This window comes from Myotis myotis, unplaced genomic scaffold (genome assembly GCF_014108235.1).
Source record: "Myotis myotis isolate mMyoMyo1 unplaced genomic scaffold, mMyoMyo1.p scaffold_m19_p_13, whole genome shotgun sequence".
Lineage (NCBI taxonomy): Eukaryota > Metazoa > Chordata > Mammalia > Chiroptera > Vespertilionidae > Myotis > Myotis myotis.
The window spans coordinates 22,483,687-22,511,300 of NW_023416317.1; the positions used below are offsets into that span (position 1 = coordinate 22,483,687).

The 27,614-nt window shown below is 44.3% G+C and overlaps 3 protein-coding genes across 16 annotated transcripts in view; 1 reads left to right on the top strand and 2 right to left on the bottom strand.

Moving 5' to 3' along the window:
• On the bottom strand, window positions 1–7,859 carry GHRL (ghrelin and obestatin prepropeptide). Of its 5 annotated transcripts, none has more exons than XM_036332165.1 (5): window positions 5,840–7,859; window positions 4,324–4,459; window positions 3,982–4,104; window positions 1,051–1,159; window positions 404–601 (listed from the first exon to the last, which is right to left on the bottom strand). In XM_036332165.1, the coding sequence occupies exons 2-5, from the start codon at window positions 4,429–4,431 to the stop codon at window positions 432–434; spliced, it is 510 nt and encodes a 169-aa protein (XP_036188058.1). In that variant the 5' UTR covers window positions 4,432–4,459; window positions 5,840–7,859; the 3' UTR covers window positions 404–431. The 5 variants fall into 5 exon arrangements, with proteins under 5 accessions (XP_036188059.1, XP_036188061.1, XP_036188058.1 ...); XM_036332164.1 differs by lacking the exon at window positions 5,840–7,859 and adding an exon at window positions 4,882–5,020; XM_036332166.1 differs by lacking the exon at window positions 5,840–7,859 and having other exon boundaries at window positions 1–601; window positions 3,982–4,101; window positions 4,324–5,419.
• On the top strand, window positions 5,601–27,424 carry LOC118668060 (60S acidic ribosomal protein P1-like). Of its 8 annotated transcripts, none has more exons than XR_004971507.1 (5): window positions 5,601–5,644; window positions 11,270–11,367; window positions 19,113–19,181; window positions 20,108–20,347; window positions 20,689–23,287. XR_004971507.1 is itself a non-coding variant. In XM_036332169.1 (2 exons), the coding sequence occupies exons 1-2, from the start codon at window positions 20,282–20,284 to the stop codon at window positions 27,351–27,353; spliced, it is 483 nt and encodes a 160-aa protein (XP_036188062.1). In that variant the 5' UTR covers window positions 20,216–20,281; the 3' UTR covers window positions 27,354–27,424. The 8 variants fall into 8 exon arrangements, 1 of the variants encoding a protein (XP_036188062.1); XR_004971504.1 differs by lacking the exon at window positions 5,601–5,644 and adding an exon at window positions 10,302–10,545 and having other exon boundaries at window positions 11,115–11,367; window positions 18,919–19,181; XR_004971503.1 differs by lacking the exon at window positions 5,601–5,644 and adding an exon at window positions 10,302–10,545 and having other exon boundaries at window positions 11,115–11,367.
• Window positions 19,916–27,614, bottom strand: part of SEC13 (SEC13 homolog, nuclear pore and COPII coat complex component) — a 29,898-nt gene continuing 22,199 nt past the window's right edge. For 2 of the 3 annotated variants that reach the window (XM_036332161.1, XM_036332160.1), the window contains 4 exons: window positions 24,309–24,442; window positions 23,761–23,884; window positions 22,969–23,115; window positions 19,916–20,325 (listed from right to left, as the gene is read on the bottom strand). In XM_036332161.1, the coding sequence (XP_036188054.1) occupies window positions 20,212–20,325; window positions 22,969–23,115; window positions 23,761–23,884; window positions 24,309–24,442 (519 nt within the window). In that variant the 3' untranslated portion in view covers window positions 19,916–20,211. The remainder of the gene's footprint in view (window positions 20,326–22,968; window positions 23,116–23,760; window positions 23,885–24,308; window positions 24,443–27,614) is intronic. The other variant, XM_036332162.1, reaches the window with a different exon arrangement.

A 27,614-nucleotide genomic window follows, 5' to 3' on the forward strand; every position in this document is an offset into this window, starting at 1 on the left:
TGTGGTTTTCTGAGCGTGCACACCTGCCTTGCTACATATCCTTCTTTTCTCTTTCTATTGACCATAGAACAAGACTTATTTTTCCAGTGACATTTTCCTCTTTGGTGAAATAATTCTCATTATGAACATTTAGCACACATTTTGAATATTTATTCAGCTCCTAAGCTAGTACCACTCAGAGCTGGGAGTTGTAGAAGCAATCTAAAAGCCACGGTGAGCACTTCTAAGGGTAGTAGGAAAACAAAGAGGCGGGCCCGTCCTGTGGATGGTCACTTGTCTGCTGGGACCTCTGAAAAGCAAGGGTGTAGATGTCAAAATTCTGAGTCTGCTATCTGGCCAGTGCCATCAAAGATGGTTTTCTTACACAGTGGTGACTGGTGAGGTGGTGTCTTGTAATGGGGGGAGCCTTGGACTGTGACTTGGGCAAGTCACTAAAGGCTCGGAGTCTTGGTCTCCTTATCTGCATGGAAGGGTGAGTGCGATTCTCTGTCTGCCTCGAGTGGTGGATGGGTTAGGTGATGCCATGTTGGTGACAGAAGTACTTTGCAGGTTGCAAGGTGCTTCCAATGGCCTCCTTGATCAGGGGAAAGTTGAGTGGTTTCTTTACAAGGTAAGAGGGGATTCAAATAAAAACAAAAAACTGCTTAACTGGCTGCGGAGCCCATTCTTCTGAATGCAATTGTAGCACTAATTCCTGTTGTTTGTGAAGTAAAATTATACAGTAAAGGTGTTGTAACATCAAATAATTTTATACTCTATTAGGGGTGTTAGCTCCATTTTATGGTTATGGAAATTGGGGTTCACTGGGGCTCCAAAGCTAGTTCTCAGAACTTAGTACCCTCTTTGAATACAAAAACTGGGCTCAACACCCTCCAAGCCACTCAAATACCAGCCCCGCCCACTCCTGCCGCTATCTGGGAACGAGGAATTAGAAGCTCTTTGAGAGGCAGGGGTCAGGGAAGAGAACTTTTCTTGTGTCACCCATAATGTGGGCTCACATTTGGGACTCTGAGAAAACTCTGAATTGACCTGACCCGGGCAGGGACTTACCATTGGCTTCTTCCCAAAACATGTCCTGAAGAAACTTCCCCAGGGCCTGGCCATGCCAGTGGGACTGAGCCCCTGACAGCTTGATTCCAACATCAAAGGGGGCGTTGAACTAGGAGGAGAGTAGGGAGGACCCAGGAAATGTCAGAGGTTACAGCCTCCCACACCCCTGCCCCAAACACTTCATCCCAAAGGGTCAGAGAGGGAAAGGGCCTGTGGGCCCAGCAGGTGCACTGAGGGATAGCTCAGTTCTCCTTTGTACGCCCATTCTTTTTGCCCCCTCCATCTTTAGGAGGCTAACCTTGACACTCTTCCTTTACTGCTAAGGTAAAAGCTGCGGTGTCCCCTAGCAAGCTCCCTCCCTGCCGTGCAGTTTTTGAAGACAATGTTGAATCGCAATGGTGGAATTTCAGGCCCTGGCAGGGAGGTTTGGGGGAAGTGGGCTTACCTGGTGTACATAGCACTAGCCTACGTGATGGTCTCTGCCCCCACCTCTCCTTTCCCAGGTGCTTTTCCTCATATGCACAGGCCTCTGTTCAGTGCAGGCAGGAAGCTAACCTTTTCCTAGAGCTAAGTTCCTTCTTTCTCAGCTTCTGTTTTTTTTCCTTCTGCAGAGAGAGTGCACCGTTTTCCCTACTTGGCAGTCTGTGAGGTGATTTCCTGTCACTAAAAGCTTTGGGGAAACAGGAAAGAGCTGTGTTTGCAGCCACATCATTGTTTTCTCCCTTGAGACCAGAGACTGTATCTTTATCAGGTGCTGCCTCAGCACCTGGCCATGTTGGTCACTGAGATGTCTGAACACCTCCATGGGTCAGTGGAGGACTCTTGATGCTGGAAAGAACCCCTGGTCATTGGTCCTTCTGCCCACTACCCTCCAGACAGGAGGTGTTACCCCCATTTTCAGATAAAGCAGCTGAGACCCAGAGAGGTTAAAGGACTTGTTTGAGGCCTCAGAGGAGTTGGTGGCCAAGGACTAGAATGCAGGATTCTTAAGTCCACCAGTCCCGGGACCCCTGCTAACCCCAGGGGTGTGGCAACGCCCAGGGTATCCAGCCCTCGGTCCTCCCCTCCAGGCAGGTGCCACTATGACTCCTATTTTACAGATGAGCGAACTGCTCAGAGAAGTTATTAAAGCAACAAATGGCTGTTTGTTCCTTTAAAACAATTTACCTTCCCCATTTGTCTTCACTGTGAAGGTGGAGAGTATGGGGAATGGCATGATTGGTTTTTTAGGGAACTTGGACCCTCCCGTTATCTCCCTTCAGTAAAGATTCAATGATACTTCCCCCCCGACCCCCCGTGGCTAATGTGGGGTGGTCAGATCACTGGAACAGACTTCTTAGGGACTTGCTGGCTGGAACTGGGTGGCAGGGGCAGTTGAGAGGCGGCGTGGCGACTGGTGGGTGGGAGATGAGCTTCAGGTGACCTGACAAGACTCCCTTGGCGTCTCATCTGTTCAGTGGGAGATGGGTGGGGTAGAGGAGTAGGAAGGACTTGGTTTGAAAATATTAAAGTTCTGAAACTAGATTTTAGGAGGAAAATGTTTGAAGGAAGTGGGGGGCCTGGGATGAAAGAGGTGGAGCCCTAGGATGGCAGGGGCTCCCAGAAGGTGTTGCTGGCCTCCTGCCCCACCTGTCTCCTACGGCTACACCACCTCCCAGACATTTCAGACTTCTGGTTCTAGCTGAGGCAGCCCGGGCCGTTTCTTCTGAGGCCAGCCTTTGTGGAAACTAGAAACTTCCAGCCCTGCCTTGAGTCAGCCGCCACTGAAATCTCTTCCCCATCTGGGCTAATTTAGAGTGACCCCAGCTGGGGGAGTACCTGCCAGCAGGAGCTGGCAACCTAAGAGAGTTCCCTGATTTTCATTTAAGGCCATCGAGTGCGGATGTGGTGGGCTGAGGATGTCCCAGGTGGTACGGAGGAAGTGCCTGAGAACACCTGGAAGGGTCAGAGAAAGCATGGGTTGGGGAGCTCATCCCTGACAGGAGAAGTGGCTGGTGGGTGGTTAGAGAAAGGCCAAGGCAGGACACACTTCAGCTTCTTTCAGGCCAGAGAGAGTGAGAGGCACTCCCTCTGTCAGACCGTAAGGAGGAAGAGAGGACTTGGGGACTGACTCAGCCCTGACCTTCAGTTTTACCGCTGCCGCCCTCTGGCTGTGGCATCACAGACAAGTACCTTGTCTGAACTTCTAATCAATGAGGGCAATGATACCAGCTCCCAGCAGCTCGGTAACTGCCATGGTTGAGTATTAAGTACCCTCCAGGGAATTCTGGTTTCTCTGCATGGAGGTGTCTGTCGCCACCGAAATCTTGTCAGAACCGTCCGATAACCACACACAGCCAGCCTTTCAGGAAAGTTACCTGGCTGACCCTATGAAAACCATGTCTCTCCCCCCGCCCCAGTCCCCCCTTCCTAGTCCTCCATTTATCTCTAAACTATTTCCTTATCTCAGGCAAGATTAGCCAGAGCCAGGGCAAGCCTGGCTGGTCTGTCTTCAGCGAGTGGGCCCTGCAGCCCCGCCAGCAGCAGCTTGCTGGCCAGGATGCGGTCTGGGCGCACTGCAGCCCAGGTGAGGTCTGAGAGGCCCTGGGCCAACCAGAACGTTTTCTGCGGGGAAACACCTTCAGTCTACGGCCAGCTGTGTCTTCCTGGGTATCTTTCTCTGGGTACCCCGTTTGCTGCACCCTTTGAAAACATCTGGCCCCTGCTAGTGTCCCCTTCTCTCTCCTCTGCTCATGGTTCCTGCACGTTCCCATTCTGTGGTAGCAGAGTTACTTAGATATTTGCCTCTTCATGGGCACAGACCTCATAGAGCACAGTGCAGTCAACTATTTTCATGCTGGTAAGTGGACCCCTGTTCATGCTATCGCCCCCAGCCTTCCCCTTCTCCCCCCCCTCACCACCACAAAAGCATAAAACTACAGAGGAACCAACCCGAATTTCCAGCTCATCCTCTGCCCCTTCCTCCCGATTTCCATCTTCTGGGAGGAGCCAGCCTTCAAGCTCTCGCTCTCGGGGCTGCAGTTTGGCTGGTGGCTTCTTGGACTCCTTTCTCTGCTGGAGAGAGAGAGTTTTCTTTAGTGCCCTAAGCCCCCATATCCTTCCAGAGCAGAGAGAGGCGGGGCCTATAAGTCAGACCCAGGGCCCTCCTTTGTGTTCTCTGAGAAGGCTGCCCAGAGAGGTTGAGCCACTGCCCACGTCACACAGCTGGCTGCTATGGCAGGGCTGGAATGAGATGCCCCGTCAGAATGTGGGGCTCTGTGGGCAGAATCTCACCTGAGCTTTCTGGTGTTCAGGGCTCAGGAAGCTGGAGCCTGCCATGGCCAAGTCCACCCAGAGCACACTGAGCAGCAGCAGGCTGCAGATGGTCCCCGGGGCAGGCATGGCCTCAGCTGGGTTGGGGCAGATGGGCCTAGAGAAGAGAGCCTCCAGTTAACACGCTGCCCCTCCTCTCCCTTCGCGTCCACTGCCCTCCCAGCGCCTCAAAATGCAGGTAGGAGCCTAGCAGACAGGGCTTTGACCTGGGATGGCAGCTCCCCCCACTGCCTAAGGCAGAATGAATTGAAGGATGTCTGTGTTCTCTTCCAAGACTGTTCAGGGCAGATGCCTTGGCAGTGGATTCCCCATGTGTTTGCCTCAGCCCCAAAGACCTCACCAAGCTTCTTAACAGGTGATGAAGCTGACCCAGCAAGATCCCCAGTAGACCGAAGCCCAGTTATGTCTGAGCAACCAGGCTACCCTAGCTTGTGCAACCTCCCCTTGGTTCAGATGGGCCTGTGAACGGCCAGTAAGTTAAACCCATAAGCAACCCACAGAGTGAGTGAGGGTGCCTACCTGGGATTCCTGGCAGAGGTGACGCCTGGTGGCTGGCTGGTCCTTATATAGGAAGCCTTGTGTTTGTTTTAAACCAGCAACCTCATCTCAGGGCAGCCTAGTTTCCAGGGGCTGATTTACATTCCTTGGGTCCTCTGGGTAGAAATCAACAATGGAGGTTAAATGCCCAGAGAGATTGTTGGGTTGGCTTGGGGTGGCCATCTGCTCCAGCTGTCCACAGATGGCCCTGGTTTCGGTGGGAGGGAGAGGAGTGGCCGGGGGCGTCCAGGCTGGCTTTGCTGCTCTGTGAGATTTCACGCCTTTCTGATGAGATTGGGTGGGTTCAGGGTAGCATGGCTGTAGACTTCACTCCTTTCTGAACCCCCCTCAGCTCTGGATAGAGCGAGTTTACCGTCATTAGCTTTCTAAGCTTTCTAGTCCTGCCCCTGCAGTTCTGACTGACGCTGCTCTGGCTTCCACAAGCCTCTGGAGCACAAGGGAGCCTGGCTCATGTAATTCTGCCTCCCCAGTGAGGGAAGCCCCTCTTTACAGATGAGGAAACTGCTGGGAGGGTCGGCAGCATGAGCTCCTAACTGTCCTCTAAGGAGCAGGTGTAGGGATCATTTTAATCAGTGGTTAAACCTCAGTCATTCCTCCTGGGTGAGGCATGATGACTCTGCATGGCTTGGTGTTTCTTGTGGGCTTGCCTCCCCTCCCTCAGCCCAGTTCTGAGGGAACAGATTGGATCTGGAGGCAGAAGGGCTGTGACCTGCTATTGGCACAGGTAACTACTCAAATTGGTTGGCGTTAGGCAGATCACTAATAATCCCCCTTGTGGCAGGGCTGCCTCTCAGTGGTTTTGAGGATTCTTACAATCTGTAAGGCAGCGTAGAGATGACAAGTATTTTTGTATCGGGCCCAAGACCTTGTGCCAAGCATGTGCGATGGTCACACGTCCTTGGATGAAGGGTTAACTAACCTTGACCTGCTTCATCTATTGGATGCCCAAGCAGTGACTCCTAGGGTTGAATGCAATGTCTGTAATCTAAGTCCCAGGAGAAGCTCACTTCAGGCGGGGGCTCCGTGCAAGAGGCAGATGGTGGCAGTGGAGCAGGCTTTGAAGGGAGGGCATCGCTGCAGACAGAGTGGCATGAGTGGTGGGAGCAAACAGACACGGTGTAGACCGTTGGGGACAGCAGTGAGAAGGCTGGGTGGCTTGGAGGATGGTGGTGGTGGGAGGAGGCCAAAAGAAAGGCCTCGAAGGAGTTGGGGTCAGGCTCTGCACTGCCTCGAAAGCTGCTGGCACAAGGAGCGTGGGCTTTATGTGCAGGAGGGAGCCCTCTGAAGGGTCTTTAACAGGAGGGACAGAGCATAGAATCATGAGCGAGTTGGAAAGCCTTAAAGACTTGGGATGCTGGACCTTTTATTTCACTGGAAGAAAAAAGACAACTTCCCCCAAAGCCACCCAGCCTAATCCAGTGCTCTCTCTCCTTCCTGCTTCCAGGAAAGTCAGTGTGCCCCAAGCAGGGTGGGCCTGGGGCAGAGAACCAGTTAGGGGGAGGTCTTGAGGCAGTAGAACCAGCTGATGGTTAAATGCCACCCGACTTGACGATTGACTTCAGGGGGCACAGGACCCATGTAGAGACTCTCGGGACAGTGGAGGCCCAGGAGGGGCTGGACAGCCCCTCAGTAGAATGTGAGGGACTGAGTACCTCCTGCTGAAAAACATCTCATCACCAGCTGCAGCGGGGGCTTCACCCTGACAGCCACCTGAGCTTAGGGCCAGAGGCTGAAGGTGGAGGTGGGCGGGGAGAAGACCCACAGCTTGTTCACAGCCACCCTCGCCCCCACCAGAAGGAAACCACCTGAAACCCCAACTATGGTGACCAGGCACCAACCTAGACACGAAGCCTCTGCTTTTTCCTGACCCTGGAGGCCTCTGGAGGTAGGAACCGCTGTGTTGATCTTAGATAACAGCACCAGCGAGCAAACACCCACACGGTTGTCTTATCTTTGGGAAACAGAGGTGGCCTGTGTGATGGAAACCACCCTGACCACATACCACAGAGGAGGCTGGTGGGAAGGAAGGAAGATCTGATGGACGGCAGAACCACCGAGGGAGGAGGGTGGCAGCACCCAGAAAAGTACCTCCGCCCACTCAGAGCTGGGGACTGGGGACAGACCCGGGTGGAAATGCATGCAAATCTGGACCAGGAGGAAGACCATCGACTTGGGGAAAGAGCCAACTTCCCTGGCTCACTTCCCCCCTCATTCCTTCCCAGGGTGGGTAATACCAAGCCCAGATTGGCACCTCCCTGTGCCTGCGTCCTCCTGAGAACTGAGGTGCTCTACGCATGCTTCCTCTGGATAGCTTGCTGGCTGCTGATTTTCTTCCCATTGCAGGGCCTCGAGGGCCTGCCTTAATGAGTGGAGAAGCACTCGCCACTTTAATTGCTATGTGTACATGGTGTCTGACAACAAATTATCTTTATACACTTTCCAATGTAATTCATTTGTACTAATAATTAGTTGGCTTAGCAAGCACTTTTTTCATTAATTAGGCTGAGCCTTGGTCTGAATGAGGCAGGTTTGGGGGCTGTAGGAAGAGGTGTTATTTTCTGAGATGGGGCTTTTCGGTGGCCTTTTCCTCCTAGTTCTGGCTCCCGTAGCCTCTAGGTCAGCATTGTTCAATAGAAATATCATGTCAGCTTCAAATAAGAGCTTCTATGTAATTTTAAATTTCCCAGGAATCTCATTAAAAAAACAGAGAAACAGGTAAAATAAACTTTAATAATATTTTAACTCTAAATATTCCAATATTATTGGTCCAACGTGTAATAAATATAACAATAATCAATGAGGTATTTGACCCTGGCTTTCTTTTTAAAAAAGTATATTTTTATTGATTTCAGAGAGGAAGGGAGAGATAGAAACATCAATGATGAGAATCATTGATTGTCTGCCTCTTGCATGCCCCCTACTGAGGATCGAGCCTGCAACCTGGACACATGCCCTTGACCGGAATCGAACTCAGTACCCTTCAGTCTGAAGGCTGACGCTCCATCCACTGAGCCAAACCAGCTAGGACCCTGGCTTTTTTTTTTTTTTTACTAAATCTTCAAAGTCCAGTGCATCGTATTGGTACAGCACACAAGTCAGACCAGCCACATTTCAGTGTGCAGTAGCTGCATGTGGCTTATGGCTACTGCTCGGGACAGCAGTTCTAGATACTCATGGGTGCCGCTCTTCACACTTCCATAACTGGACCCATGCTCGCCCTTTCATCCCCCTGCTGTCCACACCAAGCCTCCCCCCCGGGGGCTTCCCTGTTCTGCCATCGTGGGGCTGGAGCCCCAACAAGTTGTCTCTTTCGTATCTTTAGTCTTTCTCTTCAGTATCTTCTTCCCTCAGCCCAGGTCTCTAATCCTGGAAAAGTCTGTTTTATACCAATCCCCCTTTCTTCATGCTACCACTTCCAGGCAGAATTCCTTTCTCTGCATCCTATTCCTTACTGTGCACTGATCCCTCAAAGCCCTATAGCTTGACTCTCATCTCCACCCAGAGTTGCTGGTGCAGCCTTAGCCTAGGGACCATGCAGTGTCAACTGCTGGGTGCATACCTAGCTGAGCTGCACTGGCCTCATGGGGGAAGCAGATCATTTTATGCCTAATCTTCTGATTCTGACCCAGATGTTCGGAGGGGGGCTCCAGGGTCTATATTTTAACAAGTACTAGTATTTCTGAGTATAAAATAATGCTTGATCCTAGCAGAAAATCTGGCCATGTGGAAGATAAACTATGTATATTTTAACTTACTTTGGAAAATTTCAAACATGAAAAAAAAAGGTAGAGTAATATGAGTCTCCAAGCATCTACCATCAACTTCAACATTTATTAACATCTTGCTTCTTCTATTTAAACCCCACATTGTTTTTGTCATTTTTGGGAATAATGTAAAAGCAAATCCTAGTAATTGTGTAATTTCAGCCTTACAAACTTAGGTATATATCTTTAACAGGTAAAATACATAGTTGCCTTATTTAAATAAGGATCCAAACAAAACCCACATTTGGTTGATGTATGTCTTAAGTCTCTTTTAGTCTACAACAATCTCCCTTACCTCTTCCTCCTCTCTTTCATCCCAAGTCATTTATTTTATTTATATATATATATATATATATATATATATATATATATATATATATATATATATATATAATTGATTTTAGAGTGGGAGAGGGAGAAAGAAACATCGATTGGCTGCCTCCTGCATGCCCCCCACTGGGGATCAAGCAGTGCCCTGACCATGAATCAAGCCTGTGATTCTCCGGGGCACAGGACTATGCTCAACCGATGGAGCCACACCAGCAGGGTCCAAGCCAGCAGGGTCCATGCCATTTATTAAAAAAACAAAAACAAAAACAGGTTATTTGTCCTGTACAATTTCCCACCTTCTGGACTTTGCTGATCGCTTCCTGTGGTATTACTTAACTTGTTTCTCTCTCCCCTGCTTTCTATAAACTGGTAGTTATATCTTCAGATGAAGTTTCATTAGGATTTAACTTTTACTTTTGGGGGAGAATACTTCATTGTTGGTATTGTGTACTTATTATTGAATTCCATTACAAGGCATACAATATCTGGTAGCCCCACTTTTACTGAAGTTTTAAGAATAAGATTTATCCATGAATTCAAGTGTTGTTAAATGATCCTATTCATTTTAAAGTTCCCTGTTAACTTTTCACTTAATGGATTTATCTTCTATTGATAATTGTGTACATCCATCATTTATTAGGAATTACAAATGGTGATTTTTAAAATTGTTCCTTAATATAGTTTATACAGGAAAGGCAAAATACATGATTATTTTTCTATTTGTTTACTAATTTTCAAAGTACATTTGGTGTCCTAGCTACCTCCAAAATTTTATTTCTATCATAAACTCAGGGTCTTTTTATTTTTTATTAAAAAATCTTTTAAAATTGATTTATTTAGAGAGAGATGATGGGGGGGAGAGGAGAGAGAGGAGAGAGAGAGAGAGAAAGAAAGAAACAGAAAGAAACATCTATGAGAGAGAATCATGGATCGGCTGCCTCCTGCACGCCCCCCAGTGGGGATCGAGCCCACAACCGGGGCATTAGCCCTGACTGGGAATTGAACCTGGGACCCTTGAGTTCACAGGTCTATGCTCAACCACTGAGCCATGCCGGCCAGGCGGATTTTTTATTTTTTGAAAATATTTTTTAAAATTGATTTTTAGAGAAAGAGGGACATAGATAGAAACATTGATGAGAGAGAAACATCATCGATCGGCTCCCTTCTGCATGCCCCCCATGAGCAGATCAAGCCCACATAAGCCCTGACCAGGATTCTAACTGGTTGCCTCTTGGTTCCTGGGTTGATGCTCAACCACTGAGCGACACCAGCTGGGTGGATTTTTTATTTTTTTAATCCTCACCCGAGAATATTTTTTTCCCATTGATTTTTAGAGAGAGTGGAAGCAAGGGGGAGAGACAGAAAGAAACATTGATGTGAGACACATTGATTGGTTGCCTCCTGCACACTCCTGGACCCTTGCTGAGGATCGAGCTTGCAAAGGACGTTCGTGCCCTTGACCAGAATAGAACTGTGACCCTCAGTCTGAGGGCCAATGCTCTAACCACTGGGAAACCGGCTAGGGCTAAAGGTAACTATTTTTATTGTGATTTTTTTCCTTTGGCCTATGAATTATCTCTATGTGTATTGCTCAAATTTCCAAATATTTGAAGATTTTCCAAATATATTTCTATTATTGATTTCTAATTAACTTTCATTATAGTCAGATAATATGTTTTGTATGATTTCAGTTCTCTTTAGATTTGTTAAAGTTCGTTTTAGGGTCCAGAAATCAGTCTGTCTTGATGATTATTCCAGATGCACTTGAAAAGAATGCATTTAAGTTCCACTGGGTAGAATATTCTATAAATGCCAATTACGTCATTGAGTGATAGGTTTTTTATGTTCTATAAACTTACTGATTTTGAGGGATCTACTTGTTCTGTTACTGAAAGAGGAGTGCTGAGATCTCCAGCTGTAGCTGTGGATTATTTCTCAATTCTGTCAGTTTTTGTTTCACATATTTTGAAGCTCTATTTTAGGTGCATACATATTTAGGATTGTTATGTAATCTTGATGAATTCATGTTCCTTTTTTTAATGTTCTTCTTTATCCCTGATATTTCTTATTCTGAAGTCCTTTTATCTTATATTAATACAGGTATCTCCTGCTCTTTGAAAGTTCATGTTATGCTGCTTCGTTTTTATGAAAGACCTATATTATCTGTTTTTACCAAATGAAAGAAATCTGAAGAGGATTTTCATTTTTATGAAAACGTCAAAAAGCAAAAAGTGTGTTCACTGTTTATTTTGCAGCGTGCACTCCGAGCAGCAAGAGTGGCACCACCCATCTCCCTCCTGAGGACCGACACCCAGGATCTCAGCGCCAGGCACCAGAGCTTCGAGCTGTGTCTGTGAGTGTCTGTGCTTTATCTTGGTTTCTTTCGTGTATCCATTAGCATGATGTGTCCCAAGGTATCAGAAAAACCTGAGAGAGCACATATATGGGTGTCATGTTTAGTGTAAAACTGTACGTAAGTATTTTGATTGTGGTGAATGAAATATATTGTATGAGTGTTGAACTTTGAGCCCACCATTTGTACTATTTACACACACAATCTTGAAAGCTGTTGAAGTTACTGTTGGTTCTGCTAGTAGTAAAGGAGTCTCTTTAAGTTGGCATCAAGTAATGGATAAGATGGAGTCTATTGCTTGAGTGGATTGATGGGTGTTTAAAGCATGGTATGTTATCATATAATTCCTGCTTTTACTATATGTAGTGTTATTTTAAGTTTTACATGTTATTTGGTAGGTTACTTTTGGGTCTGGGAGTGCTCAAAATTTTTTCCATATAAAATAATGGTAATTGCTTCTTCGCTTTATGCCATTTTGGCTTGTGAAGTTTCACAGGAATGCTCTACTTTCAGATATTGGGGGAAACTTGTATAGACACTTCAGCTACCTTCTGATTAGTGTACACACACACACACACACACACACACACACACACACACACACTAGAGGCCTGGTGCACGAAATTCATGCACTCAGTGGGGGGGTTTCCCCAGCCTGGCCTGTGCCCTCTCACAGTGTGGGAGCCCTGCGATCGATCTCCCCAAAGAGGTAGCCCCTGCCACCCATCCAGGGCTCCTTAATGGATTGCCCCAAAGAGGTAGGCCGGAGCTGGGGTCCCGCCTCTGCGGCTCAGCGTGGAGCCTCCGGGACCTCCAGCCTCGCCATGTGGGCGCGCCAGGACCCGGCTCTGCGTGGAGCTGTGCACGCAGCGTCAAGTCCCCGCCCACCCATGCGTGCCTCGCCACACATGCAGCCCCGCCCACCCACCTGTGCCTGCTGCGCTCGCAGGTTGGAGATGGGTTATTACGGCGTGATGACCACATAGGCTTTTATTAGAATAGATAACATATTTTTATTGATTTCAGAGAGGAAGGGAAAGGAGAGAGATGGAAACATCAATGATAAGAGAGAACCATTGATCGGCTGCCTCCTGCATACCTCCTACTGGGGATCCAGCCCACAACCCAGGCATGTGCCCTTGACTGGAATCGAACCTGGGATACTTCAGTCCACAGGCGATGCTCTATCCACTGAGCCAAACAAGTTAGGGTGGTGTTTATATATTTTTAAAAGTCATTCCCGTTGTTTTAATTTATCTGTGTGTTTAGGCTTAAAGTGGGTTTCATATAAATAGTATATAGTGGGTCTTTAAAAAAATCTATTCTGATAGTTCTACCAGGGGCTTTTTATTTATTGTAATGACCTATATTCTTTGGTTTAAATCTGCAACATGGGTATTTGTTTTTCATTTGTCCCATCTGTTTTTGTTCACATTTTTCTCTTTTTCATGCCCACTTTTGGATTGAGTATTTTTATATGTTACCTTCACTATTAAGTTGTTAGCTACCCTCTGTTTTTTTTTTTTAAATTTATTTTTTTAAATATATTTTTATTGATTTTTTACAGAGAGGAAGGGAGAGAGATAGAGAGTCAGAAACATCGATGAGAGAGAAACATCGACCAGCTGCCTCCTGCACACCTCCCACTGGGGATGTGCCTGCAACCAAGGTACATGCCCTTGACCAGAATCGAACCTGGGACCTTTCAGTCCGCAGGTCGACACTCTATCCACTGCGCTAAACCGGTCTTGGCGCTACCCTCTGTTTTATTATTTACTGGTTGACCTAGGATTTACAAATACATCTTCAACATATTACTGTATATCTTCAAATATGACACCCCTTCAGGTATACTAGACCCTTACAAAAGGCTACTTTCATTTCCCCTTTCCATTGTTGTCACATATTTTATTTTTACATAAGCTATAAGCCCACAATGTACTTTAGTCAATATGTTTAGAGAGATGAAAGAAATGAAAGTCTTATATTTACTCAGATATTTACTATTTCTGGTGCTCCTTGTTTCTTTGTGTAGATCCAGATTTTCATTGGTAGTATTTTTATTGTGCCTGAAGAACTTCCTTACATTTCTTGTAATACAGCTCTGCTGGTGATTCATTCTTTCAGATTTTCTTTTTTAAAGCCTGTATTTCACCTTTTAATTTTATTTATCTTTAAAATTTATTATACTAAATTAGCACCATTATATTTTAAATTAATTTTTATTGTAACTGGTTAACATCCTATAAATTTCAGGTGTACAGTATTATGATTTATTTGTGTACCCTATTGTGTTCTCGTCTCTAAAAGTTCAGTTTCTATTCATTAGCATATATTTGACCCCTTTACCCATTTTGCCCTCTTCCATCCCCTTCCTTTTTGGTGCCACCATTTTGTTGTACCTATGAGTTTGTTTTGTTAGTTCACTTGTTACTTTTTTGTTTTGTATTCTACAGATGAGTAAATCATACGATTTTTGTCCTTTTCCATCGGACTTAATTTTGCTTAACACAATACCCTCAAAATCCACCTATTCTGTTACAAGGGGCAATATTTCAACTTTTTTTAATGTCATGGTAGATTTCATTATATCTATATATTGCACATCTTATCCATTCATGCATTGATGAATGCTAATCTTGTTTATTGTAAATAATGTTGCAATGAACATAGGGGTTCATATAGCTTTTTAAATGTTTTCATATTCTTTGTATAAATACCCAGAAAAGAAATTGCTGAGTCATATGGTAGTTTAATTAAAAAATTTTTAAAAAAATATTTTTATTGATTTCAGAGATGGAGAGGGAGAGATAGAAACATCAATGAGAATCATTGATTGGCTGCCTCCTGCATGCCCCCTACTGGGGATTGAGCCCACAACCTGGGCATGTGCCCTTGACCGGAATTGAACCTGGGACCCTTCAGTCCGCAGGCCAACACTCTCTCCACTGAGCCAAACCGGCTAGGGCTGTTGCATTTTTTATAATAGCCATTTTAACAGGTATGAGGTGATATCTAATTGTGGTTTTGATTTGCATTTTTATAATTATTGATGTTGAACATATATTCTTATCTGTTGGCCATCTGGATGTCTTGCTTAGAAAAATATCTATTCATATCCTCTGTTCATATTTTAATCATTTTTGTTGTTGTGCGTGCATTCTTTATATATTTTGGATACTAATGCCTTATTCAGAAGTATCATTTGCAAATATCTTCTCCCATTTGGTTGGTTGCCTTTTTTGTATTTTTGGTCGTTTCCTTTGCTGTGAGGAAGCTCTTGAGTTTGATATAGTCCCATTTCTTTTTGTTTTCCTTGTCTTTGAAGTCAAATTCACATAAACACCACTGAAACTGATTGTTCAGAAGCTTATTACCTATGTGTTCTTTCATGTATTTTATTATTTTAGGTCTTACATTCAGGTCTTTAAATCCATTTTGAGTGAATTTTTGTATATGGTATAAGATAGTGTCAAGGCCTGGGTGGTGTGAGTCATTCGTTGTAGCATTGGCTTGCACACAAAAGGGTTATGGGTTCGATTCCCAGTCAAGGGCACACATACCTTGGTTGCAGGTTCAGTCCTCAGCCCCAATCAGGGCACATGCGGGAGGCAACCAATTAATGTGTCCCTCTCATATAGATGTTTCTCTCTCCCTCTCTGTTTTGTCCCCCATCCCCCTCAAAAAATAAATGGAAAAAATATCCTTGGGTGAGGAATCACAACAAAGATAGTGGTCTAGATTATTTTGCATGTGGCTGTCCAGTAATCCTAACACCATTTATTGAGACTTTCCTTTCTCCACTGTATTATCTTGGCTCCTTTGTTGTAAATTAACACATTGTGGGCAGATCATGAGCATTCTTGTGTTTTTATATTACACAGTGTTTTACATACATATTAAAGGCATGCCTTAAAATTAAATAGCTGTTGCATTTTGAAGTTACTTATTACATGTTTTTACAAGCTAAGATCTTTTTAAAGTATGATACTTTGTAAATAGAAACTTATCTGGCCACTGGGTAAAAACTTATCTGGCCACTAGCAATAAAACTACTGGTGTGCAACGTCAACTGCCTCATATATGTGTAGGTTTATTTCTGGGCTCTCAATTCTGTCCCATTGTTCTTTTTTCTTTTGGTCTGTGTGTCTTTTTCTGTCAGTACCATACTGTTTTGATTAGTTTTGTAATATAGTTTGAAATTGGAGAGAGTGATACCTCTGAGTATTTTTTGTACCCCCCCCCCAATCCCCCAGGATTGCTTTGGCTATTTGGAATCTTTTGTGGTTCCATACAAATTTTAGGATTTTTTTTCTATTTCCATAAAAATGCCATTGGGATTACATCGAATCTATAGATTGCTTTAGGTATTATGGGCATTTTAACAATGTAATCCTTCCAGTCCATGAACACAGACTACCTTTCCATTTCCTGTGTAGTTTTCAATGTATAGGTCTTTCACCTCAAGTGTGTTTCTAGGTACTTTCTTCTTTTTGTTGCAATTGTAAATGGGATTGTTTTCATTTTTCTTTCAGATAGTTCGTTGGTAGTATATACAAATACAAAAGATTTCTGTATATTGATTTTATATCCTGCAACTTTATTCATTTATTTCTATTCTTTTGATGGATTAAAAAAATATATATTTTATTGATTTTTTTCAGAGAGGAAGGGAGAGGGGTAGAGAGTTAGAAACATCGATGAGAGAGAAATACAGCTGCCTCCTGCATGCCCCCCACTGGGGATGTGCCCGCAACCAAGGTACATGCCCTTGACTGGAATCGAACCCAGGACCCTTCAGTCCGCAGGCCGACGCTCTATCCACTCAGCCAAACCGGTCAGGGTTTTTGATGGATTTTTAAAAAATATATATGAAATTATGTCTTCCACAGATAGTGACAATTTTACTTATTCCTTTCCAACTTGGATGCCTTTTATTTCTCTTTCCTATTGCTTTGTTTAGGACTTCCAGTACTATGTTGAATAAGAGTTGAGTGAACATCCTTGTCTTGTTTCTGATCTTCGAGGAAAAGCTTTCAGCTTTCCACCAGAGTATGTTAGCTGTGGGTTTGTTATTTATAACCTTTAATTGAGAGGTTTTAAATCCTAAGTGGATGCTGTATTGTGTCAAATACTTTTCTGCATCTCTTGAGATATGACTCTTATCCTTCACTTTGTTAATGTGGTGTAGCACTTTCATTGATGTGTGGGTGAATTCAACAGTGTTTGGTATATGGCAAATTCAAGTGTTGCTTTTTGGAATTTTCTGGAGTTTTTTTCTGAGTATTTTCCATCTGTGGTTGGATAAATCCCCAGATGCAAAACCTGCGGAGATGGCGGGCCGACTGTACTTGTTCCTCTATGTAATAGGTCTTTTTCTCTGGCTGCGTGTATGATATAAAGTTTCAGCAATTTTATTATGGGGTATGTATGTGTTTATTGATTCTTCTACTTGTGTCTCCAATTTTCTTGGATCTGTAGGGTTATAATTTCCCAATTTGAAAAATTCTGACATTCTTCAAATATATTTTAAGATATATTTTTAATTTCAGAGAGGAAGGGAGAGAGAGACATCAATGGTGAGAATCATTGGTCAGCTGCCTCCTGTACCCCGGGCATGTGCCCTGACTGGGAATTGACCCATGACCTCCTGGTTTATAGGTCGATGCTCAACTACTGATTCCTGCTGGCCAGGCTCTTCAAATATCTTTTTTCCCCTACCCTCCCTTAAACTTGTTTTCTCCTTGGGACTCCACTTTACACATTTCAGACCTCTTAATACTGTCCCACAGTTGCTTGGTTCATCTTTTGAGTTCCTTTTTCTCTGCACTAATTTGTAGTTTCTATTGCTCTCTCTTCTGACTTAGTGTTACCTTTCTCACTGTAGTGTTTAATCTGCTCTTACTCCCATCCAGTATGTTTTCACTTTAGATACTGATTTTTTCATTTCTAGGAATTGTTGGCAACATTTTTTTTCTTCCATTTTTATGTTCCTTTTCCTTTACGTTCTTTAATATATTTATAATAGTGTTTTAAGGTACTCTGCTAATTACATGGTCTCATTTCTGTGATTGTCAGGTTTCTTTTTTCCTCTCCTGGTTATGGGCAGTATTTTCCTGCTTCTTTGCATGCTGGTAATTTTGGATTGGCTGATAGACTTTTTAAAGGAAAAACAAAATTTACAAAGTGTTGGGCTTTGATCTGGCACTAAGTGAAATTATTGCTGGATCAGTTTGATCTTTTCAAGACTTACTTTAAGATCCAGAGCAACCTTTCCTCTAGGCCTAAATTAGGATTTACTGTTAAGGTATGCATCTTTCTTAGTACCCAATGTCTTATGTTTATGAAGTTTTTGCACTCTAGTTATTGGGAAAATGAACTGCTGTGAATTCCCAGGAATTGTTTGGTCTATTGCTTTCCAGTCATGATGATATATGCAGATTAACACTTGGTCAAAGATTCTAAGAACCTCTTTTGCAGATCGCAGGAGCCTGCTGTCTCCTTTTTAGTATTCTGCCCCCTATGTTGTGGCTTAGCTTTCCTGAACTCTGATCTGTCTCTTCAACTCAGACCATTGGATTCCGTCTCCCTGTCCTTTGGCCTGGCAGTAGGCTGGGATAATTGTGTTCCCCTCACTTGTTTTTGTTCTCCTTAGTACTGCCTGTTGTCATATGTACTAGCGGTTTACAGTGTGATGAAAATCACAGCCGTTAATCCTTCATGTGCGCAAGTGGAGACCGCTCCTGTAGAACTCAGAACGAAAGCCTGTGAAATGTCTAGTTTTGACAGTTGTTCTCATTGACTTGCTGTTTTCTATTCAGAATGGATAATTATTTGATGGTAATTATTGGGCTACCTGGCTCAAAGGACCATAAGAACCCCCCCCCCCCCCCCCCCACGTAGATCCCACACAAGTATCATGGCTATGAATGATGTGGCCCTACTCTTCCAGATTCAGTGGTTTGAGGGACTACCTTAATGTTGTCTGGGGGTTTCTTTTGCCACACTAGTTGCTTTGTTTTTGTGAAAGGATTAAAAACTGATGGCTGCTACTGCCTTTTTGTCTTGTCAAGCACTCTATACCTTTTAAATTATCATTTTATTCATCTCATTTGGGTGTTAACTGTCCTGGAAGGTTAACATAGTATTTCCACTTAATTAGCTTAGTTTACAGTCAAAAAATTTGGGGGATTTTTCTTACCCCCAAATGGTGAATCTGTTACTACTCTAAGCATAAACTGTTGAAAGTGATAATTTTATATACCTCCAGATTATCTAAACTGATCCTCCCTGGTGTAAATTACACACAGAGCACATGGCCAGGACAGCATTGACCTATCACTAACCCAGTGTGTGACATGGAACTAGTCCCTTCTCATTCATTTGTTGACAGTACCTGGCACCATCAGGAAGACTAGACTTGTCCCTGGGGAGCAGAGTTTTGTTAGGGAAGGCAGACATGTATGTAAAGCTAACTAGAATTAGTGTAGTCTGTGTCCACTGAGAAAAGTATGCAAAGGTGCCTTCTTGGGTCTTTCTTCTCTCTAACAGGAAAGAAAAAACACAAAGAAATCACCTGCAGTTTTCATATTGTTCTACAAAGGCTTGGATTTTACCAAATGACCTGGAAGTCTGGGTGGGCTGGGCCATGGCCTCTCTATCCTCACTTCAGTCAACATAGTTTCACTGCTTCCCATTTTATATATTACAATCTAACACTTATGTCAAAACGGGTTTTGCTGCAGAAAAACAAACGAAGGATGAGAAACAGAAGAATGGGGACCCACACTTACCTGTGCACACAGCCTCCTGAGGTGAGTGGCTTGACCTTTTGTCTAAGAGCATTCGTATCAAACTACTGTGATCCACTCCTAGATAACAGCTGAGGAGCCCCCTCATTCTACATTGAGAGTACTGGCTTTACCAACTTGGCAGTGGTCAATTCTGTGCCAGTTTCTCAGTAAATTGGGAGTATATGCTTATAGTTTGTTGTGCTGCTTAATGTGTGAAAGACCCAAATGCACTGCCAGCTCACAGCAGGTCTCAGGAAATGGTAGCTATTGTTGTGACTGATGATTCAGGCGAGGGTCCCAGGGCCTCTGCTGAGAGGTGATAGTTGGCTCAGGGTCAATTTAGACCAGAACCCCTCCTGTCACTGACAGGGTCAATAAACTGAACAAATGGTGTCCCCCCCTTCCGGCCAGTCTCTTAACTATATTGATATTTGGTTAGTACTGTCCTGCATTTACATGGCATTTTGTGGATCACCCACATGTATTAGCTCATTTGAGTCTTGCAACCATTCTGTAGAGCAGACTTTATTAGTCTCATTCTACAGAAGAGGATGTGCATGCAGAGCCAGGGTTACAGTCCCCGTAACTGAAGTCAAGCCTAGCACTCCTTTTACTGTGCTTTGTATATGGTACCTTCTGTATAAACTCAATCACCAGGATGCTCACACTGTGACAGACCAGCAGGGACTTGGTTCATGTTGACCAACAAGAGTCAAAATGAACTTTTTTAGGGAGGATAATTAATGTAGGGAGAATTATAAACATCATGTTTAATTACTTTGGAAACACAAACTCCCAAATAATGCCTGAACCCAAAAGGTACATAAAAATGGCCAAAAAATATTTTTAAATAATAGATCATTTGTAGTTTCTCCCTCATAATGAGTGCTTTTTAAATTACAAACCATATCAAATCATGTTAAGGCAGATGATCAATCTCGTTGCAGTTTTAACTATTCCTGGGAAAGTCATCTTGTTGGAGCGCTTCCTTGCCGCTGTTTGGTCAGTTGGTCCAGGAATTGGCAGGTGGGGAGCTGGCCCGCCAGTCTTGTCACTGCTCGTTCTGCTGGCTCTCTGTGACGGAAGCAGACACGGAACCCTGGCCCTTGTTGACATCACTGATGCACACCCACTGCCCGTCGACTGACTCCTTCCACAGGGTCACCTGCAAGCCAGCACACACACAGGTCAGCACCCCTTCCCTCTGCTCTCATCTCACTGGATCCCTGAATGATTGCCCAAATTCCCAAAGAACCATGGCTCACAGCCATGTGGGAAAACAGAGGACTAATCTTGGTTTCCTCACTGAAATCCCATCAAAACAGAAGAAAAATCTACACAAAGGAGGTGACATGAGTAGTTCCAAATTTCACTCTCCCTTAAAAGAACAACTGTTCATGGACAAGACACCACTAAGAAAGTCCTAGAACAGGGGAGGGAGTGAGGCTGACACCCCCTGCCCTAGAGACCAGGCTGGACTGCATTAGGTAAGAGGGATGGCTACATGCTAACTGCACCTCTCCTCCAGGCAGGTGCAGTTCTTCCGGAGGGAGGAGAGCACTAGGATGACATCCATCCAGCACCACAAGAGGGGCTTGCAGGTGAACCTGTGGGGTCAACCACTGGGAATCCGATTGTAACGGAGAAGGGGCTTCCAACAACCAGCACTCAGATCTTCGCAGACGTAGTTCCTACCTGCAGAATCTGGCTAGTCCCAGGGCACAGTCTGACCAGGGAACTTGGTGAGTGCAGATCGCCTAATTCAGGTCCCCAAACCAGAGTTCTGCCTACTTTTGTAAGTCACAGCCCTCCCTACCTGCTGCAGGAAGAGCCGGCAAGAACACCTCGAATCCACAAGTCCCACCAACTGTATAGCTGAGAGGAAGGCGGGCAGGCAGAGCTGATTACCTCCAGCGCAAAGCCAGTGGCCCCGTTCGGCCATGTCATCCGTTGGGGCATGCACTGGCTTAGGTCAAAGCCATAAAGAACATTAGTGGCCTTAGAGCTGCTTTTCCTGCTGAGCCCAGGAAAGAAACTAATTTGTAACCACACTTACTGCTGAAAACAGCCTTCAGACCAGGGACCCTTCCCAGAGCACATGCGAAGCGGTGTATTCCATCAAATATCCCTGCTGCTAGGGGCACTGGAACAGAAAGCACAGACTATGGCTGTTCCTGTCTCCAGAGCAAAACAAGTGACCTCACCTGACCACGATATTCAGTGCACTCTTGCCTGATTGGGGTCCCCAAATGAGCTCTGGGTGCTGTCCCACCAAAGCAGGGAAGCTAATTCACAGCCCCACCTACTGCTGAGTAGAATACTCAGTCCTGACCATGCAGTAAGTTTGACCAGGCAACTGTGAAGTTCATTCTATAGACTCAGTAGGGCAGGAAACCAAGCCAGCAATTGTATCTAGCTGTTCTCAGCCAATAGCACCCCCTACCTCAGTGTTCAAACAGCTGCCTCACCCAAAGATATATCCTAACAGCAAAGGGTCTATCTTTGCTATTAGGACCTCATCTGTCCAAAGATATTACTAACAGACACGTCCAGAAAACCAAACTGAACCTGTAAAGCCTGGAAGAGGAGACCACACTCCAGTGTGCAGGTACCAAGGATCATGAAAAACCAGGTAAATATGACACCACCAAAGGAAACTAATCAAGCTCTAGTACCTGACACTAAAGAAATGGAGATGTATGAACTATCAGATAAAGAATTCAGAGTAATCCTTTTGAAGTTTAGTGAACTACAGGATAAATGAGATTAGTTAAAACAATGCATGAATAACACGAACTTTGGCAAAGCAATAGAAACCATCAAAAAATAAAAACTCAAATCCTAGAACTTAAAAATTCAGAAACTAAACTTAAGAATTCCAAAGCAGCCTCAACAGTGTACAAGAAAGAACTATGATCTGGAAGATAGGACATTTGAAAGTATCCAGTCAGAAGAACAAAAGAATGAAGAAGAGTATAGAAAGCCTACAGGAATTATGGGACCTAATGAACCAACCCCCACAAAAAAACCCCACCACCAATATAGTAGCCCCCCATCCATAAGGGATATGTTCCATGACTCCTCTAGTAGATGCCTGAAACGTGGATAGTAGTACTGAACCCTATACATTATACCTACGACAAAGTTTAATTTATAAACAAGGCACAGTAAGAGAGAGTAACAATAATAAAATAGAACAATTGTAAACAATATACTATAATAAAAGTTATGTAATATGGTCTCTTTTTCAAAGTTATCTTACTGTACTACACTCTTCCTTTATTTAAAGAAAGCACGTTATGGCTTCTCTTTGGCATAACTGAATTGCCAGCATCACTACTCTTGTGCTTTGGGGCCATTAAGTACAAAAAGGGTTACCTGAACATAAGCACTGTGCTATCGCAATAGTCACTATGACTATGACAATGACATAGATATGCTGGATAAAGGGATAATTCATGACGAGAGAGAATCATTGATTGGCTGCCTCCTGCACGTCCCACACTGGGGATTGAGCCCACAAACTGGGCATGTGCCCTGACTGGCAATCGAACCGTGACCTCCTGGTTCATAAGTCAATGCTCAACCACTGAGCCACACCAGTGGGCTAGAAATATCTTTAACTTTCAAGAAAATTGGAATTAACTCAAACAGTAATAAAATATGAAGTTAACATCCTTATGTAAACTTAAAGGGCAGTAAGATTTAAGGATATAATTAGGACACATGCTCAAAATGCAGGCTTCATTAACTGCATTTTCCAGTGGGTAAAGACAAATGGGGCCCTGTCCCCAGAAATGCTGTGTACCTTATTATCTCCACCCGAGACGGCCAGAATGTTGGCTGTGATGGACCAACTCACGTGCCACACAACATCATTGAACTTGTGCAGTAGTTTGGGAGACCACGTATTGCTTGAGGCATCGTCACAGGTCCAAACGAACACACGACCATCCTGGGAAGACAGGAGAGTCAGGAGATGGGGCAGTTTTCATGTCTTCAAAGTCACTTTCTTGTTTCAGTTCCCTCTGCTGTCTATACTTTCTCAACTGAATGGGTCTGGCTGCCTAAAAACCAAGTTCAGAGAATGAGAAGGGAGAAAAAAAAAACAAAAAACCTCTCAAAAATAGGACCAAACAAAACAGGCACAAATGATATATATAAAAGGCCTGGCTTAATTCTGGCCTGGGGTGTTGGGTAGCTTATAATTAAAGGCTTGTCCTTGGTCTTACTTTCGTGATCTGCCCGGGAAGAGTGGGTAGTGGATGAGCCCAGGTCTTAAGATCTTCCCATTGCCCTGGTCCTTGTTTGGGAACAATCTCTCAGAACTGTACCTGAGCACTTCCATTCTCTACTCACACAAGCTTCAGCAGGGGAAGCTGGTCCTGCTCTTGGCTCAGTGGAGGCAAGCCACTTGTGGCTTCATATCAAGAGTTCACTGGGTGATGACCTGCTCCACACTCTGCTATCTGCACGGGCCCAAAGGTACTTGTTGCCCTGCTCTTACCTTTCAAGGACTCTCCCCTAAGGGGACTGTAAGGGCTGATGGGACTCATTCAGAGATTAAATAATACAGGATGCCCTCAGGGGCCTGACTGACCTGGGAACAACTGGCGATGGTGCTGGTGGGGAGACCAATGGAAGGGGCCCAGGCCACGTCTCGAACCCAGTCACTGTGTGCTTCCAGCTTCTGTTCCTCCTTCCACTGGCCATCCTCTTCCTCCCTAAAGGGGAGATCAGAAGAGAATCGGGTAGCAGCCCAGGAGCCTTTCCCACACCTCTATTGTGCACGTGGATCACATTCCTTCTCCACATTGTAAGCTCCACAGGGGCTGAGAAACTATTCCATCTGTCTGATTTCATTTGTTGAGTCTGCAGAGTTTTATCCAATTCACCAGCTATAATGCACTGCTTTTCCACAGCCAAGTCAGCTCTAGCAATTAGGAATAAGGGAAAGAGTGAATGAAACTGCTTCAGCTAACAGCAAGTTGTTTTTTTTTTTTTTTTTTAAAGGATGTCCTCTGACAGTGAAAACAGTATTCTATGGGCAAGAGGAAAAAAGATGATTCTGTTTTTTTCTGAACTGTGGCTGTCATGGGAGGTAGAGTAGAAGGCTGTCCCCTTGAGAAGTCCGTGAACCCCACTTACTTCCACAGCTTGATGAGGTTGTCACAGCCGCCTGAGGCAAATTTCTTGATGTAGTTGGGCTTCTGTCCTGAAGGCTGGTCTATGAGGCTTCCAGGTACAACAGCAGGGGCCCAGCTGACGGCATTGCAGCCAATCTGTAAGGAGGGGGACTTGTGACTCGGCCCCTTTGCCTGGCAACAGAACACGCTTTGGCAGAGCCAAGGCTGTTGCTCATTCCCCTCTAGTCCTCAGGTCTGGCTTAGGCAGGACAGCAGTTTTTGATGAACTAAGGATTAGCCACTCAATTCTCCTTTAAGGATTCCTACCAGGGTGTATATTTTTCAGCAGTATGCATTTAAAGTGAGAATTAGGGACTCTCAGGAATTTAAGAAACAGAACATTTTTCAAACATGAAAGGAGGACAGATTCAGAAAACCATACATAGTAAATATCTAGCTTCGTGAATTACTCTGAAACACTCTTGAAACCATCACCAAGTTAAGAAATAAGACTGCAATTTACCCCGGAAGCCCTGTCATTATGTCCTACTTGATTCACAGCCCCTCTCACCCCGTAAGTACCCATTATCCTGACTTATAATCTTTTTGTTTTAGTTTTGTTACCCAAATGTGCATCCTGACACTACAGTTTAGTCTTGCTGGTTTTTTTTTTTTTAATGTTTTTCACATCTCCTAATTTATAGCTTCCTCCTCTGATCCTTTTATTTTTTGTAATTTTTCTGTTGAAGAATCAGTGTCATCTGATCTGTAGTTTCTCAGGCTGGGTTTTGCTGTTAAATACTCAGTTCAACATACTCCTCTGAATTCCTACATTGTGAGCTGGATCCAGGACGGGATCAGACTCAGGTTTGACCCCTTTGCCAAGACAACATGTGGTGGTGTATTCTTTCATCAGCAGGCACATTATGTGACATTGTCTCTATTTTGTCAGAACCTGTCAGTAATTTATGCCTCTCTTAATTCACCGAGAGTTACAAAATGGTGATACTGTAATTCATTTCTTTGTCATTTATTACATGGAATACCCTAAATAGGGACAATTCCCCTCTTAATATTTGGTTGCCCAGTGGTACAGATCAGATAGGAAAGGCAGAATATGCTTGATTCTTTCAGAATTGGTTCCCTAACTTTCTCCAAAGATGACTGATTCTCTCTTCAATGTCTGAACTCATGGATTTAAGCATATGTGGTAGGTTCAGTTCATTGCAATTATTCTCATTTTTGACACTCGTATTGCCCATCTTTGGCACTGTGAACCTGTCCAAGTTGGCTCCTTTGACATAATCCTAGTATGTCAAAATATGACTTTATTTCTTTTCAATCTGGTATGACAAGACGTACAAGCTCATCTTGTACATTTCCTACTTCAGACCTGGAATTTCCATTTCCTCAAGAGCTCTGGTTTCCTTTAGTGAGAAGCTGTATTCAAGACCATAATCTGGTGCTAGGGATGCTCTCTGCCACATAATTATTTATCTTATAATAATATTGCCAATATGATTACTAAAATCTTTAATAAAGTGTATGCAATGTTCTTCCTATTCTCCACTAGTTCTTTTTTTTTAAAAAAAATATGTCCTTATTGATTTCAGAGAAGGGAGGGAGAGAGAAACATCAATGATGAGAGAAAATCATTGATCAGCTTCCTCTGCACGCCCCACACCGAGGATCAAGCCTGCAACCCGGGCATGTGCCCTGACTGGTGATTGAACAGTGACTTCCTGATTCATAGGCTCATGCTCAACCACTGAGCCACGCTGGCCGGGCTCTCCATGCTTTTATTTTATTTTTTGTGGGGGTCGGGAGGAGGTGTTTGTGTGTGAATGGTACCAACATGAAAATATGTGGATCTTCAGCTGCTCATGTGCCAAACTGTTGTTTTTGTTAAATCTAACCAGAGGATATTTTCTCCATTTGAGAGATTAAAAGGGAAGGAAGGTGATAAGGAAGGGAGGGGGGTAGAATTAGAAAGAGAGAGACAGAGAGAAACATCGATGTGCGAGAGAAACACTGATTGGTTGCCTCCTGCATGTGCCCCAACCGAGGCCGGGAATCGAACCTGCAACCCTTCAGTGTGTGGACCCACACTCTAACCACTGATACAGCACTCTCTGCCTTAGCAGAGCACATGGCCAATACATCCTGTACTCTGCCTTCTAATCCTCATTTAGTCTTAGTTCTCTACCACAAACTGTATTTATACAGGCATACCTTGGAGATACTGCAGATGTGGTTCAGACCACTGCTATAAAGTATCAAAATAAAGTGAGTTGTAATCTTTTTGTTGGTGGAGTCTTGCCTTTAATTTGTAAAAAGCACAGCATCAGTGAAGTGCAATAAAATGAGGTATGCATATATAAATGTCTTTCTAGTCATTTTTGTTGTCTGAAGCTTATTTTCTAGTAGACACATCGATTGGTTGCCTCAAGAAGGGCTCATGAAAACAATAATTATTGAGTTCTTGCATACTAACAACTTTCTATTCTCCAAAATGAAATTTAAAAACAGCTTTGAGGTATACCTGACATTAACTGCACATAAAGTACACAATTTGATGAACTTTGACATAGATATACCCTGAAAAACTAACACTACAATCAAGATAACAAACATATCTCTCTTTCCCCAGCTGCTGGTAAGCTGCTCCGTCCTTCCAAGGAAGCTGAGGAGGCCCTCGCTTCACCTGGCAACTAGCACCACTCCCGGCAGCGCTCACTCACCCAGCACCCGCCCACACCAAGGCCTCCACCTCGGAGCTGCATCTACCCGGCCGCTATCCTGCACGATGGTCCTTCTCCCGCACGACGACGTGGAGCCAGTGATGGAGGATAAGATCAATGCCCTCATCAAAGCAGCTGGAGTAAACGTTGAACCTTTCTGGCCAGGCTTGTTTGCAAAGGCTCTGGCCAATGTCAACACTGGAAGTCTCATCTGCAATGTAAGGGCAGATGGACCTGCCCCAGCAGAAGATCCTGCCCCCTCCACCACTGCTGCCCCAGCTGAGGAGGAGAAAGTGGAAGCAAAGAAAGAAGAATCTAGAGTCTGATGATGTCACGGGCTCTGGTCTTTTTGACTACATTTCTTTTGTAACACATCCAATAAAAAACGAAACTTTAAGAGATGTGTTTGCTCATTTTTAACAAAGTGCTGAAAGAAAAAAAACTTAGCACTAAGAATAGTCCACCTGGTAAAGTTATTATCCAGACTCGAAGGAGAGTTTTTTCTAGACAAGCAAAAGCTTGAGATGAAGTGAGCTGGGAGATGAGTTAGAACTCCTTTTCTCAGAGGGCAGCTTATTTAAAAAAAA

Bases quoted from the DNA above. Each gene is read 5' to 3' on its own strand.
- GHRL (XM_036332165.1), bottom strand. From the start codon at position 4,431: ATGCCTGCCCCGGGGACCATCTGCAGCCTGCTGCTGCTCAGTGTGCTC. The intron at 1,160-3,981 runs GTTGGTTCCTCT...CTCTCCTCCTAG, and splicing joins AGGATGAGCTGGAAATTCGG to TTCAACGCCCCCTTTGATGT. The intron at 602-1,050 runs GTAAGTCCCTGC...TACCTTGTAAAG, and splicing joins GTTTTGGGAAGAAGCCAATG to AAACCACTCAACTTTCCCCT.
- LOC118668060 (XM_036332169.1), top strand. From the start codon at position 20,282: ATGCACACCCACTGCCCGTCGACTGACTCCTTCCACAGGGTCACCTGC. The intron at 20,348-26,936 runs GTCAGCACCCCT...CTCTTTCCCCAG, and splicing joins GCAAGCCAGCACACACACAG to CTGCTGGTAAGCTGCTCCGT.